The 17,195-nt window shown below is 38.0% G+C and overlaps 1 protein-coding gene across 1 annotated transcript in view; it reads right to left on the bottom strand.

The window, feature by feature from the left end:
* CSMD3 (CUB and Sushi multiple domains 3) overlaps positions 1-16,985 on the bottom strand; it is a 1,171,706-nt gene extending 1,154,721 nt beyond the window's left edge. The window contains 1 exon segment of the mRNA XM_059902305.1: positions 16,808-16,985. Within this exon segment, the coding sequence (XP_059758288.1) occupies positions 16,808-16,985 (178 nt within the window).
* Positions 16,986-17,195: the final 210 nt, after the last annotated feature.

Below are 17,195 nucleotides of genomic sequence, written 5' to 3'. Positions count from 1 at the left end.
AAATGAATACAAATGGTATTATGAAATGCCCAAACTGAGGCAAAATATGATTAGAAAAAAAAACCAAACAGTATGTAATAAAATAATTTAAGAAATAAGCTTTTCATACTCCAAATTTCTAAGAACAAAAAAGTGTTTATTAATGAATCCAGAGATAAAATGAACCAAATATTGGTAAACAGAATACAGTGATATGTGAAAGGATGTGCCGACTAGGGTTAACCAGTGTTTATCCCAAGATTGCAAGGCTGGCCACCACCCAGGGGAAATGATTAAAACACCACATCGTTTTAACAGAGAAGAATGTAAAAATTGTATAATTAGACATATAAATCCAAGAAAATAATCAATAAAGTTTAATATTTATTCTTTAATTAAAACTTTAAAATGGTGTGAAGACCATTTTTTAACTTTTTCATTGCAAGGAATATACATTTAAGCAATTCCAATATATAGCTAGTGTTGATTTACAAAACCAATTATTTGGGGTTAGGGTGTGATTACTCCATTTATCAAGGAGCCTGCTGATTTACAGAAAAGAGCATCTATCTCAAGGCTTATCTTAAATAGCATGCTATCCTAATGCCTACAAAAGATGATTTAAAACCTGAAATATCATATTAAATGTTTGAGAGATGCATCTTCTTTAGTAATGTTATTGGATAAATTGAAGTAAATGTGTCTAGATATTTTCAAATAAATAATATAGTAGTTATTATTGTTGCAATAGTCATTAGTAGCAATGTACGCTTCATAAAGTGCTTTCTCACACTGATCCATTTGCTATCATGATAATGTTAAACTTACAGAGAATATAAGAGATGAGGAAACTGAGCCTAAAGGCAAGATGACACTTAAGGTCAAATAGCCAGTGTTTAGCTGGGATTAGAATTCAAGTTCGAGTCTATCAGATTAGAGAGTGAGAATAATCCTAACGTTTCCAAATGAATTTGCTGTCTGATGTATTGAATATTATTTGAAAATATGTGCTGGAGGGGCCTCACAATGAACGATTATATTTGATAGCAATAGTAAATTTATCAGGGCCCAGTACTACTCTGGGTTCTTACTGCAGTGCTAACGGAGGTAGTGATATTTTGAGCTAAGGGACGTCAGTACAAACCATTCAAGTAAAAGCAACTGGCTTATATGTTCAAAAGTGAAAGGAGGAAATGTGATTCATACTTTTATACACTAAATAAATATACAGCATTTTTATAAATTCTCTTGTTTCCCAGAAACATTGGATATCCAAATGGATATCAGTAGCCACCATTGATGGCGTTAGAAACATTTGAAATGTAAAACAAATGAAAGATGAGGGCAATATAGATTGATTTTTCTGAGTACAGGTTGGACCTAAGCTAAATGAATGCATTCAATTAACTGTAATCCAATTCAAGCCTCCAAATATTTAGAGTGCCTACTCTGTTTATAAGGTACTTATTAAGGCATGGAGATCCCATGCTGGGTGATTTAAGATTTTTGACAGACTCCTTTTTACTTAATAAGAGTCATGAGTTAAGGAAACATGTTTCATTTCTTTTATACTTCTAAGAAATAAATTCACAGAGTCATCCAAGAAGTCTGGGCTATTAAATATAAAGACTATAAATAAATATGAAATGAGACCTTATACACACACTATCTATTTTAATTTGTAGAAAGGAAAAAAAGTACAGTTTCAGGCAGCATTAAACATAATTCCTAGCTATAATGTCATAGCACCAAAGCATTTCCCATATATATATATATATATATACACTTTTTTTCATTCTAACAGCAAACTATAACTTAATAAAGGATTCAACAAAGCATGTCCAAACACTAACATGCGGCCTGTCCCTCCTGTGACATAACGAGTCTGACCTTTCTGAATTGTTACCCCTGACTTCCTCTGTTTCTGTTGCCTTCCTTTCATCTTGCAGCATATAAAATAAATTTCTCTGTGTTCAGAAATACTCACTCCAAAAAAGAAACCTTAAACTTTGGAAAGAACTCAAAATTCATCTCAATCTCTGGATTATTTTTTCCCCTCAAAGTTGATAAAATCCTGTTTGGTGTGATGAAAAGAACAAGGGTTTTGAGTTAGGAAGGCCTGGATTGAACTCAGTTTTCTCCACTTGCTAGCTACTTTCCTTTCTAAATTGCTTCCTTAGATTTAGAAAGGAGCTAAATCTATCTATCACTCAAGGTTGAGGTGCTTGCATGAGAGACACTCACGGTCCATAGCAGTGGACAATGAAAACGTTTCTTTTTTGTGTCCTGAAGATGAGAAAAGAAATGAAGAATCAGAAAAAATCATAACATATCTGACTGAGGGAAGTGTTTTTACATGTACTTTAGAGAAAAATACTATATTAAAAATTGAAATAACAACATAGGAGGCAGAATTCATAAGTTGTGAATATTTGTGCTTAAATATACAATTCATAAAAATGCATATACTTCTTATTTTACTTGTGTTTATTCGCTATCAACAAAATTTTGTTGACTGCATTTGGGGTTTAAGAAATACTTGAAATGTATGTGACAGTGTTGTTTCTTTGATCAAAACACCCTTCTCAGAACTTGCTGCATAGGCAAAGATCACTTGTTCCAAACGCTGAGCCAATCTAATTGTATCCATTTTCATGGTTTTCATGAAGTCTAGCTGTACATCTTACAGGTGGCTTCTCTGAGATTCTCTTGTGTGCTAACAATAAACAAGCCAGCTTGAGAGCATCTCCACTGCATTTTACGCAAAGTCTACTTTACAAGACTGTATACAGTATGTGAATTGTCAATAATAGTTTGAAAGAAACAGAGAGTTGGAACTTGAGAAGGAAAAACCAAATGAATGGAAAGGCAGTGCATATTTATTTGTTTGTTTGTATAATATAGTTTTGAGAAATGTAAAGGGACCATATTCTTCTTTGTTAAGATAAAGAAGGGAAGGGTCTTAGATGTGGGGTTTGAGATGTTGATGGAACCAAGTCAGCATATCCTGCAAATTATCTCCCATGTATTAGTTTGGGATTTCAATAAATGGAGCTAAATGGAGAGTGTATTGTGGAGAGTGTTGGAAATTTACTGTGGTGTACATAGAAATTCCTTCCTTTAGTTGTACCAAGTTGAGTAAAACAATTCATGTTACCCAAAGCTCTTTCATCTCAAGCTTCTAAATTTACTTTTTCATTTTTTTGCTAGTCATCAGAGAGCACAATATAGCAATTTACATAGACAATGGACATGTTTGGTTTTATCTTACATTAATAGTTGAGATTTTAGAGCTTAGAAAAACTCGTTAATATTTGTTGTATTAATAAATATTAAATCTGGTTTCTTACACATTAAATCATTAGATCACAAAGAAGTGAGTTTTATGGAATGTGGAAAGGGATAGGGAGATGGCAATTATGAAGTAGGATGTTGGTACAAACATTAAAATAACGTGAAACATCAAAGTAATCAACGTGAGGGGAATAAAGAAAATGTAAAATACGGGATAAAATTTGATGAATGTCTTAACCTTGTAAAGATAGATCATTCTACTTAACTCCTGTGTAGCAAAATTGGCATTGATCCAATGCCAGCATTTCGTCAAATGCCAGGATTTCAGTATAATCATTCATCAATCCTTCTATTGCTCTTTAAATCACAGATTAAAACAAAACAAAGCGAACAAAACATAATCTACTTACTGAAACACTGTTTTCCCAACATACGTGTCTCCAATAAAGATGAAAAAATTAGAAATAAAAAACTATGACAGAGTCAGTTATATTTATATTTAGTTATTTATTTTACCCTTTGCATGTGTTGACCTTGATAAGTTAGTTCAAAGTTTATTTCATGTGAATCACTAAATGAAGGGGTAGAGATTTAAATTTAAATTTAAAAGTATTAGGAAGCCAATGAGGAGTTCTGAGGCAGAAACAAACATGTAAAAAAGAATGGGTAAGAAGCACAATTTGCTGATTACAAACTATTATATAACTATACAAACGCTGTTATAGAAATACATGTGGGATCTTCATTAATACTGGATAAACTAGTTAATATCAGTTCACTGAACAGATGGGAGTCAATAAACATTTTAATTGAAAATTGCAAGGGAAAATTACATTAGATTAGATCACAGAATGATGACTTTCACTGGAAAGTTTCAGTGTCTGTAGGATGTTAATACTTACCTGTGAGAGGATAAAAACTTAATATATAGAATATGTAAATAAAGATATAATAAACTACATTGATATTTCATGATAAAAGAATCACATCGAAGAACTAAACAATTTCACAATTTTCTTTGGTATTATGGTCACAGAAACTCTCCTTCAAAATGAAGACTGTCTTCTTTTAGGGTAGTGACTAGATTTTCATCTCTATATTTTCAGAGTCTAGGCAAGGGCATGACAAACACTGGCCCTCAATAAATGATTGATGGTTGAAGGAATGTGTGGATGAGTCTCAGAACTGATACATAAGCCACTGGTTCTTTCTGTGGAAATAAAACCTACTGACCACTGTATCTTTCACAACTTCTAACTTAAATTGTATCAATATAATAATATTCAATTAAAAATAATACTGTTCTAATAAAAGGTGTAATAAATCAAACTTGACTTAACAAAAAGAAAATGATAGAAACGAATATTTACATGAACTAGCACAAGATGTAACTTAATATGTCTAACATCTTGCAATTTCTCTTGAGGCCTTTGAGAATTTTACTTTTGAAAGAATGACATAATTAGAATGTACTCTTTCTAAGATGGGTAGATTGCAATAATCTATGCAATGACAGGTAAAAAGTGAGCTTCAAAATATTGAAAAATGGCTGATTCCTAAGGACTTACGCATTGGTAATATTTAAAAATTAATTTCAAAATGTCATTTCTGATTTTCATCTATTAATATATTAATGAACACTAACAGACTAACACAGATATTAAAGATTTCCTAGCACTTTGCTAGAAAATTGATTTTAAGACTTTCTGTTTGACCTCCTTTAAAAAGATTTAACAGGTAAAAGAACGCTCGAGTACTAGTAGAATTCAGGGAAGAAATTTTTTTTTTTAAGCCGTGTAAAGAGCATTGAACATGAATTCAATGCAGGTAGTCATGGGCCTGTTAGCATTTCTATTGCAAACTTCATTTAAGAGGGTTTATCATCTCTATCATCTTATACACTATTAAGCCAGAAGTTGGCACACAAATTAGCAGCCTGGATGCAAATTTGTTAGCACAAAACATTTGAATCAGTTCAGCTGTTTTGATTTAGACATCAGCCAAAAACCCTTAACTTAGTGTTTCTCCATATATGTGAACACTGAGTAAATATTTTGTCTAGTCTACATAGTTCAGTCAGTTAGAGCACAGAGCCAATAAATTCAAGGTACTGTGTTTCATCTCCAGGAGATTCAGTTGTGTTTATTCTGCCTGTTCTCCTAACTTTGATCTGTTATCTCGCAAATGCAGCTTTTAGCAACACAGAGCTCAATATTAGAACATACAGATAGATCGGCATAAATTCATTACCAACATTTGAGGGAAATTCAAATTACACCTCCACTAACAGAATCAGAAAAGTCATATCTGTATATAAAAATATAGTTTAAACATTGAAACAGAACCATTCCTAAAAATTACAAATTATCTGAAGTTAAAGTCTTTTAACAGTATCTTATTGTGCTTTAATAGAATAACAATGAAATAGACCCATTTTCATTTCTCTATATTAAAATACTCATAATAAAATCAGCTTAAAATTATATTTTTCATTGACTCAGTTGATAAACCCCAGGTACCATTATATGGTATTCTAAGAGAAAATGAAATTAAAAACATTTTTTCTTTTTAGATTCCATATATATGTGTTAGCATATGGTATTTGTTTTTCTCTTTCTGACTTACTTCACTCTGTATGACAAACTCTAGGTCCATCCACCTCACTACAAATAACTCAATTTTGTATATACATGGAATCTAAAAAAAAAAAAAAAAAAAAAAAGTGGTCATGAAGAACCTAGGGGCAAGACGAGAATAAAGACGCAGACCTACTAAAGAATGGACTCGAGGACATGGGGAGGGGGAAGGGTAAGTTGGGACAAAGTGAGAGAGTGGCATAGACATATATACACTACCAAATGTAAAATAGATAGCTAGTGGGAAGCAGCTGCATAGCACAGGGAGATCAGCTCAGCGCTTTGTGACCACCTAGAGGGGTGGGATAGGGAGGGTGGGAGGGAAGGAGGTGCAAGAGGGAGGAGATATGGGGATATATGTATATGTATAGCTGATTCACTTGTTATAAAGCAGAAACTAACACACCATTGTAAAGCAATTATACTCCAATAAAGATGTTAAAAAAGCAACAACATTTTTTCTTCATATTTCTTTCAAATCAGACAACCCTCAGAGTGTGAACAAAAACACAAAAAATAGATATTTGAGAAATTACAATAATATCAAACAATGAAACACAGCTGATAATTTTATTAAGTAGCTGTGAATGAATAAACAAGAGGCTAATGGGAATGTGAACAAGCTGAGAAAAACGCATTTTAATTATCAATCTGTTTCCCCTTCCCTTCACCAAAATCATGCAAACAAAACGTCAAGTCAGTTTATGATTTAAAATTTCAATAGGCTAAAGTGAATTATTACAATTGGATCAATTTTAAAATGGAGAACTGGGCTGACAGTCAATTTGCAACATTAAATAAAATTCTGGAATGTATAATTGTAGGAAATAGACTTGGAGACAGATTGCAGTTGAAATTTATCCCTAAATTTTGGCAACCTTGGAGAAATCTATACCTAACTGTTGTAAGATGCAAAACTATTCAAAATAACGATGTTCCCTAACAGTGTCCAATGTAATACATATATTCTATGAATAATACATCTGAGGGCATTGTTAGGATATCCAAGCTTTAACATTTAAAATATAGGTTAAAATGACATCTCTAAAAATATACCCACAAAGTTTTAATAATGTAAGTAGAAAAAAGGTAAGTACATATTTATATTGAGACAGTCTAAAGTTCAGAAAGGACTTAGGTACAACAGTACTTTTGTTGCGTATGAAAATACATTTTATCACCTTCAAAGGAAAATGTGATGCTAATTTTGAGTGCTTAAGTACAATTTAATATGTGTATTTTTTCTTTTTTAGACAATGATGTATATTTCAATGCCCCCATTTAATTTTTAGTTAATTTTTAGATTGCTTGTTAAGTTTCTCATTTACCAATATCATTACCCTCATGTATCTGTGTCTCTTGACACAATCGCTTCAGGAAGTATTGTTTTGAACCTGGTCAGGATTTGGGCACAGGCACAGTTGTCTCTCCTCTCAAGGTGCTTTACTGCCATAAACCAGTTAGGACTAAATAAAAAAGCTCATAAGGCAGTACCCAGTAAAAAATAATGTACTGGACAGAGAATTGAAAGACTATTTTGCACTCCCTTGTTTGGCAAGTCTCTTCACTTCTCTGAACTGTCTCCTCTGTATGTGAAGATGTACACCTATACCTGTGCTTTTAACTAGGATGCAATTATGGGAAGAAGTAGAGCAAGTGGCTGAAGCTTGGGTATGAATGTTTTTTTATAAAGCGCTTTCCCTTGAACCCACAAATAAATCTAATGCACATTCCCTATTAGACACTAGACAAATAAGTGATAAGAGTTTTCCCATCGTTAAAACTCTATAGAACTGAATGGAAGAGTAGGTACCAAATGGAATAAATTTATTTGCCATAGCTTATGATACAACTAGTAAATAGTTTTATGCCCACATATTATTTTATATGTGAAGTCCATAGGTCATCTACATTCATAAATTTTTAAATTTTACTCAGGAGCACTGGGTTAAAATTTAAGGGTTATATGTTTTGATTTGTTTTTTTCTTTTTTGTCCTTAATGCACTAAATAGTTTTATATCTTATATTGACATATTTAACTTTGTATTATTGTGCATTTACTTCACTTACTGTTGCTTATAAAACTGGAAAATAGCTTTCATATCCATCTTACAGAATAATTTAGAGAACAAAGTTAGGCAAGTTAAGTAAAAGATGTTGAAAATTACAAAACAGAAGTTATGTATTACTGTAACTGTGATATATATATATATATATATATATATATATAAAACATGATGTATATATATATAATATGTGATATATATATATATATATAACATGGATATTAATTTTAGGCTTTCTTTTAAATTAAAATCTCAAGATTTCAGTTTTTCTCCTAAAAGTGAAGAGGTTTAATTAGTAACTTGGTCATTTTTAGTTTTAACTTTTAATGAGCCTATGAACCTAAAAATCTGTTATCATTTCAGATTTCATTCAACCACTAGCTAACCAATGATCCTGGAAAGTCATTGTACCTCTCTGGCCCCAGGAAATGTGGATGATTTATTTATTTTTTTTTTTTTTTTTTTTTTTTTTTTTAATGTGGATGATTTATAAATGGAGATGATAATCTGTACATAGGATATAACAGCTATCTCACAAGATGCTTGTTAGGATTCAAAACAGGAAAATGAGAGAGAGAACCACTGTTTGAGATGTGGATGACACACTCTATATAAAGGGCTTAGCACAGAGTTTCCTGCTGCTCATATTTTATGCAGTAAATACACATGCCTATTTTGGTACCATTTCCCCAAACATAATAATGTCTTATATCCTCTCTATATATGAAGCACCTCTGAGTATTCTGGAGTCAACCTGATGAACTTGTATAAGGGAAAACTATAGCATAGTTGGGTTTTATTTTTCAGTTAAAATTGAATAAACCCTCTTCTGTGAGTCTCTTTCCCTTTATAAATTTCCTTTCAAAATGGTATGCAACCTTATTTTTGAAGTTGTCATAGTTAAAAAAACCCTTGCCGTTACTTTAAATTGTGTAATCATAAATATTCCTTTAAAATTTGCTAACATAAAGCAAAGGAAGGAAGAAGGACTTTATAATCTTGAATGTTACAAACTCAGCTTTTAAGAGAATCACTCATTACTTTCTATGTATTTCAATCCCTTTCTGAACATTTAGACACTTCAAATTTAGCAACATTCATTATTTTGGAAATTTTACTCCCATATCTTGAAGAGACTTTAGAAATATTTCACATGTCACTAAAATTGAAGATAACCCCTTCACATTATTGATTGTTCTTACACTATTAATATTTATAAAATATATTATTACTTCTATGGGAGTTTTGCATGATACCATCATTTATATATCATGTGAGAGAAATGTGCAAATGTAAATGCAGATGAGAGAGAATGCATAAATCTCATGTTAATATAATGTGAATATATTAAAAACATGAATAAAATAAATTAGGAACAGATTTTCTGGATTTAAAAGTCTTTAAATAAACTGTGCCCAGATTATGAGAAGAAATAAATAAGAATTTGATTAAGTAATAGCCCTCTAAGTTCTTTATGAGACATTAAAAAACTCAGTACACTGATTTTATTTTTATAGGTTTGTAATGTCAAAAATAGACTTTATTGAATGTATGATTAGTTATTTATTTGATGTGCATATTATAATAGTCTTAGAAAATATTTTCATTCCACAATTGTTTGTTTGTTTTTTTGTCTTTTACCAAATGGGTAGTTAACATTAAAAAAAATACCACAAAACATATAGTCACTAATATTTTTACATGGTACTAATTGGTATATGGTACTCAGATATTAACTTTTGTGATTATCTTCATTGATGCCATCTGAGAAAACTCTGTAGTAAAATTGATAAGGTACAGTAGAAAGAGAGTTGAACAGGAACTTGAAGACCCAATGATCTAGTGTCAGTTCTGGAGCTAATTATCTTTGTAACCTAGTAAAAAAATCTCTTATCCTTTCTAGGCATGTGCATTTTACTGTATAAAGTATGAGCGGTGAACCAGCTGGTATGTAAGAATTCTTCCAGCCCTGTAAATACCATGGATTTGTGACAAGATGAATTAACAAATTCATGTAAGTACGTTAATCAATCAATATTAACATAAATCAGTATTGGTATGCAATGGATAAAATTAGCCCGGGAGTAGGAGTAACATATTTAAGCTATGGGTCTGCCCCTGATTCATAGAGCCAGCACCCAAAGTAACTGTGTAAAGGTGATAAGAAGAAATTTCAAGAGTGTTTCTCCAATGTATAGTAGCCTAGGAACTTAGCCAAAGTGAAATAATAGTGAGAAGATGCTACATTTTTTATTTACTGCTGTGGACAAGTTAGGGCTGGTGGTGTTAGGGATGAAGTGTGTGGGAGTTCATACTGGCTTTGTGCATGGAAGTGTATTTTAATAATACTGATGATAGCTACTAGTGTCAGCTACTATATATGTTACATATATAATCTTCCTGCTGATTTTCTAATTTCCTTTTTAATAGATAATGAAACTGAAGCTTAGGAAAACTGAGCGGCTAGTACAAAGATAGTTGCTGGCAGAATCATTATTTGTCTTCAGGTCTTGGTGGCTCCAGAGCCCTTGCTCTTTCTACTTTACTGTAGTGCTTCTCAAATTTTAGATCACATCAGAATTACCTGGATGACTTGTTAAAAACACGTATGTCAGTGCCAACTACCAGGGCATCTGTTTCAATAGGCCTGGGGTAGGGACCTGAGAATTCATCTTTCTAACAAGTTTCCAAAGGATGCTGATGCTACTTGTTTAGGAACACTTTGAAATCACTGCAGTGCAAACATTTATGAGCAAATAGAATGATATTGTGTTATCTAATGGCATCTGATTACCACAGATATACTTGTGAACCAGGTACAAGGTATATGATGCATATACTAATCTTATAAATTTTGACTTTTTAGAGATTTCAAATTGGGTTGCAGGGCGACAGGCTGTGATTATATAAAAAGTATTAATCCTTAAGAATCCTCAACTAACACCAAGCAATAGCATAGCAAAAGGTGTGATGGCATGAAATGCATTTGATAGCTGTAAGATTGGAGGCTTGAGAAAAAGAAAGATGATCACCAGCACTGAGACCATGAATACTGGAAGGTATTCAACAAATTGAATTTTCTCAGTGACATTCCTGTAAAAGTAATATTCCGGATGAGAATGAGAGCCTTACAAGGGGTCTAATTCAGAGAAATTCTTGTAGATGTGGAGATTGATCTCCCTGGAAAGTACCATGAATCACCCCACCTGCTCACTTTGAGAAAGAAAAGATGAATTGGTAATGACAGTATCTGTTCTATCATCCTTACCAGACCTCATCCAAAATCCAAATTAGATCTGTCACTGTATCTATAAACTACACACTCCTTTGAATTATGAGTAAGGGGAATGGAAAAAAGAGACAGAAAGAGAAGCTATGTTTTAATATATATATAGATAAAATAAAATGGCCTTAAGTTTTATTGGCATCTCAGGCGTTTTTCCCTAATCTTTTCGTTAGCAGACATTTTACTTTTAATCTCTCCGGCACTGTAATTCAAAGTACAAGATGGCATATTTTGTCAAATGGTCATGTTACCTGAAGTAACAAGTTCCTCACCAGACATGTTGCTTGGTGCTTCAAAGTTATTTCTCAAACTGGACAAAACATTGAAAGTGTTTAATATCCTGAAGCCCTTTCTGGAAACCCTGATATTAAGTAGAAGAAAGTAAAACTCTTGGGACACAAGGAGAAGTATATTTGGAGCCTTAGGGAACTTAAGTTTAGTTGCTTTTGCTTATTTGTATTTGAGATTAGACAAGTATTTTAGCATTTGAGGTGTTTTTTTTTTTTCTATATGCATACAAGGGCATTATTAATTGCTACCTTTCTTAATTTTTGTTTTATCAGATCTCACTTTTGATAAAGTTTTACTATATTTAGAGCCCTGTACGGATGCCATTTGCTACTGCTTTATTTTAATATTTCACTGTTTCTGTAGACACCAAACTGTGTGTTCAGGGAAAAGGCATGTGCTCCCCAAATCTATTCAGCTAGCGCATAAATAGTAATGCTAATTAATATCGTGAACAGTAATAACAACTACCACAACTAAATCTATGCCCCTGGAGTACTTAATCTATGGAGTAATTCTACCCCTTTTCTCCTTGAAGGATCTCGAAGGCTCTGGCATCAGGTTTTCAAAACCTGAAACCTGCTCCTTAATTATTTCTGCTCACACACTCACTCTTCCTACGTGGACTTGATGCAGCCCTCACATCCTCCCCAAAACCCTCAACACCAAAAGATTTGGGAAATTTGATGCTGCACAGCGACATTTCCAAACGATTTCAACAGGGTAACTGTCCAGGGGAAGTTCAGCTCAGAGCTATTCAAGCCTTTTGAGGGCGGTAAATTGGGTTGGCTTACCAACTCGGTGGTGCAAAGGCTCCCCAAAGGCGCCGTGTTCAACGAGAAGGGAATCCGCCTGCTGCCTGAGTCTATCTTTCTTTCTTTGGTCGTCCTGCTTCATGTTTTTTTCTGCACTGCGCTACAGTCCCCGTGCCTGTCCCGCTTTCAGCCCTCAGCTGGCCTCTCCAGCAGGTCTGGGAGAGGACCACGTGGCAACCGGGTTGACCCTGTACTCTTTCATTTCTTCTGCCCTTTCCCCTAGGGTCCAACGAAGCCCTTGTGGCTCTCCAAACTTGGGACTGCCCCCTGCTTGCTTTCCTCCCAGAGGCAGAGGAGGGCTGGGGATGAAGGGGACGGTAGAGGAGCATCAGTCTCCATGACTCATTCCCCAGTGAGTTTTTCGAACTCCCGGAGAGCCTGTTAGAGGAGTTGTTTCAGTGAGGGCAGCGCTGAGGTCAGCATGGGGAAAGGGAGCTTTCTCGGCGCCTGCACCGGATCGCGCGGCAGCAGTGGTTGCAGCACCACCGACTCCGGGAACAGAAACATACTGTTTGTTACCCGCCGTCCGTTTCCGCCTCGGACACACACCCACACCCACCCTCGAGGCCTCCCGAAGGCTCCTCCGTGTTGATCCATGTGTACCTCCTCCTCCCAGCCACACACACACACACACACACACACACACACACACACCCTCACAATCTCGCCAAAGACCAAGTCAGGCATCCAGTTTCAACCTCAGGTAGTCCATGAATATTTCAGGTAGTCTGGCCTTCTAGAAGCAAATAAAGTATTCCCGGAGGAAACAGATGGAAGGGAGGGATTCCTGTCCATACCGCAGCAGGACAGGGACCCCTGACCCAAACGTGAAGGTTACCTCTAAGCAGCTGACTCAGTCCTGTTAACCTCAAGGGAGGGTTTTGATGGTGGCCTTGGCAGTGGGTGGCTTTTTGTTTGCTGTTGTTACTGGTTTGTAAAGACATTAACCCAACACACCCACCTCTCAAAAGGTCCCTCAAGACACGACAGAAATTTTCCTAACGTTACTGACAGGGCAGACTGTCGCCCTGAGGTCAGGGGAGTGAGGGTTATCAGCCCCCAGCACAAGCGCGGGGCTGAAACCTCCGGCGCGGTCACACTGGGGTGGGCAAAAGGTGCTAATGAGCGCTGCTGGCAGCTCTCCCCCTGCGTGGACACTGCGACCCTTTCCAGTACTAATTAACTGCGGGAGAAGGTGCGAGCTCCGCTCTTCCAGAAGAGCTCTGTGGCGGGAGTAATATCTCCTTGGAGTCCCAGAGCACGCGGAAACGTGGATCCTTCTCGAAGTCTGGGGTCCAGAGAGAAGCCCTGAAATCACGCTCTAGTACACGGTGGGGACGCGGCCCACTAGCTCTCACCTGCTGTCCACCGAGGTTAGTGCCTTCTGTACCTTTCCTGCAAGATGTGTGTGCTCCCCCAGGATCTCCCTAGAAGGAGCGTGGGGAAGCACCCCGCGGGTGTCTGTTTACGTGGGCGGGACGTTTAAGCACGACTTGGAGATTCACAGTTTCTATGTGATTGAAACCTAAAACAGACACGTTGCAGCTGCAGGCTGCATTTCAGAAACCTTTGCTTTCCTCTGTGTGTGTGTGTGTGTGTGTGTGTGTGTGTGTGTGTGTGTTTCAGCCTGAAATAGGCATGCATCAAGTCCAAGCCGACCCCGACCCGCCCCACAGCCCAATTTGGTGCCCTCCGTGGCCTTTTATTTCAGATGGCGACAGGAGACAGAATGCCCAGAAAGGGTTGCCTCTCTCTTCAACCCCACTCGAGCGATTCAGGCCTACTACTGAAGGCCACTTTGTCTTCTACTCTGAGGCGTTTTCTCCCACTGAGCCTCTTTGTCATTGCTGTGGCAGGCAGAGGTGAGATAGTGGAGGGATGAAAAGTGTGGACAGAAAGTGGAATTCTCCTGGCAGGAGCTGTTCACCTGGAAAAGCACGCGCCTGCGCCTCGGACTTCCTGAACCCTAGCACTAGCCTAGATTAGGACCTGCAAAGCTCTTAGAAGGATTCCCCATCCTGAGCTTCCCCGTGGGCCTGGGAGACCAGAAGAAAAACAGCGTGGAAGACAAAAGCAGTCGTAGACATTGGGGGAAAGAACATTTAAGCCATTGCTGCAATCTTGGTTTTAGGAAAAGCCTTGAGACTGAGGTAAAATTAAGGAGAAGGGGAAGAAGGAGAAGAAACAACTGTAAAAATTGGCACCACTGGGCGACCGGGAGCAAGTCTAAAGCATACAGCCTCTGTAAGTTTGTGTCTCAGAATTTGAGGACAGTGTTCCACGTTGTAAAATATAGGAGATGCCCTTCAAGTGGCAGGTAAGTGACAATGAAGGATCTTATTACCATTAGAAAAAATTTTTAATGGTCCGTAGAAAAATGATTTTGGACGGGATCAAAGCAGAGTGTGAAATACTCCTTCTTCCCAATGTCCCCGAAACTGGAATATATTCAGTGGGCCGATTATCTCAGTCCAAATTACGGGAGCTGTGAGTAGAGGAGAGGGGTCTCATTTCCAGTGCCATTTAAAGCAAACGAACGCGCTGTTCGTTTCTATCGGCGCGTCTTATCTAGAATATACGGTAGGTACGGGCAGCCCGGCTGTAATTGCAGGCAGCGCGGCTCCGTGTTTGTCAGCCTGGCGTGCTCGCCCAGCTTCGGAGACTCCCTCTCCCCATCTGCCCCTCGAATGTGTTTTGACTCAACAGGTATCACATGAAAACTCGCACTTAGCCCCCGGTCATCTTCTAGCAGGAGCCACCTCAACATTTTTCCTGCCAGGAACTGTTGCTGGCTCCTTGCGCCTCCGTCACGCGGAGCGCGCGTCTAGCTGGCAGCCCCAGGCCATCCATCAACCACCGAGTCCCAGTGGCAGGCGAACTAAGCATAAATGCGAGGCTCCTCACACGTCGAGCCGGCGACGAAAACCCCTTGTAAGCAGCCCGAGACGCCTTTTGTGCGCTAGGCAGTGTAGTTACGCCGCTGAGGACAAGCGTTCTGGCTTAGAGCAGCGCTGAGGCTGGCGGGGGGGCGGGGTGTCAAGCTTTGAGGAGCAGCTTGGGATTACAAGGCAGTTGCTGCCACAGAGACCAGGGACAACTTCTTGGCATTCAAGGATGTAAATTAAAATTCGAGACATGCCACCCATCCTTGGTCCTAACAGAGGGAGAGGTAACCCTTCCAGCTCCCTCCACCCAAAACATGAATTATCATTTCCACTGAATGCAAATGGACTGCCTTCTGTGGGGGGACAGCCAGCTGCAAGCTGTACAATAAACTGTTTCATAGAGACGCGGCCCGATTGCGGTTCAGAGAGGCACTCCTTTACAAAGGAAGAAGCGTCCAGTTTGTGTTGACAGCGGTGGCGCGCCTGGGCCAAAACAGCCCCCCTCCCTCCCACCACCCACCCCCGACACACAGACACCCAGGATTTGAAACTAGCTTCACTAAAAACGACATCCCTCGCGCCTATGTGAGCTGCCATGACGGCATGAGTCATAAACACCGCCTGAGTATTTTTTGCAGCAATTAATGGGCAGCAGGGTGCAGGAGAAGTTTTAGAACAGAGCTGGGGATCTATTTTCTCCCGGAGGACAGCTCTCCTTCCAATGATCCTGACTGTCCCTTGCCTTCCTGCTTAGGAATAAATTTTACATCCTACCCACTCCCTCCCCTTGTCTGTGCATGTGACACTCACTCTACCTGTCTGAACGCTGAGACTTGCTGGGGATTTTCTTTTTGGTCGTCAGCTAATGACTTTCCTCCTACCTTTCATTCATCCCCAAAGGTAGCTCGTTAACACTTCGTGGCGTCTCAGACCGTTTAAAAGCCCCATTTTAAGCGAAACCTCTACCACAGGACCTATGGAAGCTCCTCTATCATTTATCAATGCAAAAGAGCTCACGTAGAAATAATTCACATATGCACGCACACCTTCATGTTGGTGTGAGGGATGCGTGAAAGACCCCTGTGCCCTAATGCATTTAAAATCAGCACATTCCTAACATGTCGGTAACTTTCCTACCTGAAAGGGTTAAAAAGCATTTACACGAGACTCTTTAATATAAATATTCCAGCCAAAGCATCAAACACCACTGGTTTGACTAGAAATCAAGGTAATCTTCACCACCAAGAAAAGTCTTTGCAGAGGAATTCTGCCTGGATATCCACTAGTTAGAGGGTATACGAACCAACTCACGTATTCGTTTGAGCATACTGCAAGAATATTTATTGAGCACAAGCTCAATCACTGCATTGAACGCCAAATCTGGCAAGCAAAATGCATTTCCTATCTGAGGGGGAAAAAAGAGCTGTGAATCAACTCCTTCTTCTGTATTATCGTGATTATTTTTATCTGTGCAAATTTCAAAGAAGCTACCCCTCTCCGGCGACAAGTCAGCTCACCTCCATCCAAAGCAGAGGAGACCCCCGAAAGCAAACCTACCTTTCACACAAGACACCGTCAATAAAAAGACGAGGTTCCAAAACGTAAATCCACTTTGACTCCCCATTTTCTTCATCAGAATGAAGTCTAGGCGGCCACATTTAGCGCATTTTCTCGTGTCAGGCTCCCGGGGTTTGGATTCCTTCGCTCGGCTTTCCCCTTTGCGGATCCCTTTCATGTTATTCGCGAGCTCCTAATTCCTGCTCCTCAACCCGGCGCAGCGGAGTTGCTGCTGTTATTGGTGCGCGGTCACAGCTCGAAGTGAATGGTGTTTCTGGGATACCACAGCAACCTTGACGAGGACTCAACCATCTCTCTCCAACGGGGGCACAAAGTCTCTGCTACTCTGGATTCTGTCTTTTCTTGTGCGTTTTTACCCCTCCACCGA

Source organism: Balaenoptera ricei, chromosome 17 (genome assembly GCF_028023285.1).
Source record: "Balaenoptera ricei isolate mBalRic1 chromosome 17, mBalRic1.hap2, whole genome shotgun sequence".
NCBI classification, from domain to species: Eukaryota; Metazoa; Chordata; class Mammalia; order Artiodactyla; family Balaenopteridae; genus Balaenoptera; species Balaenoptera ricei.
This window is presented reverse-complemented; position numbering and strand designations above follow the sequence as displayed.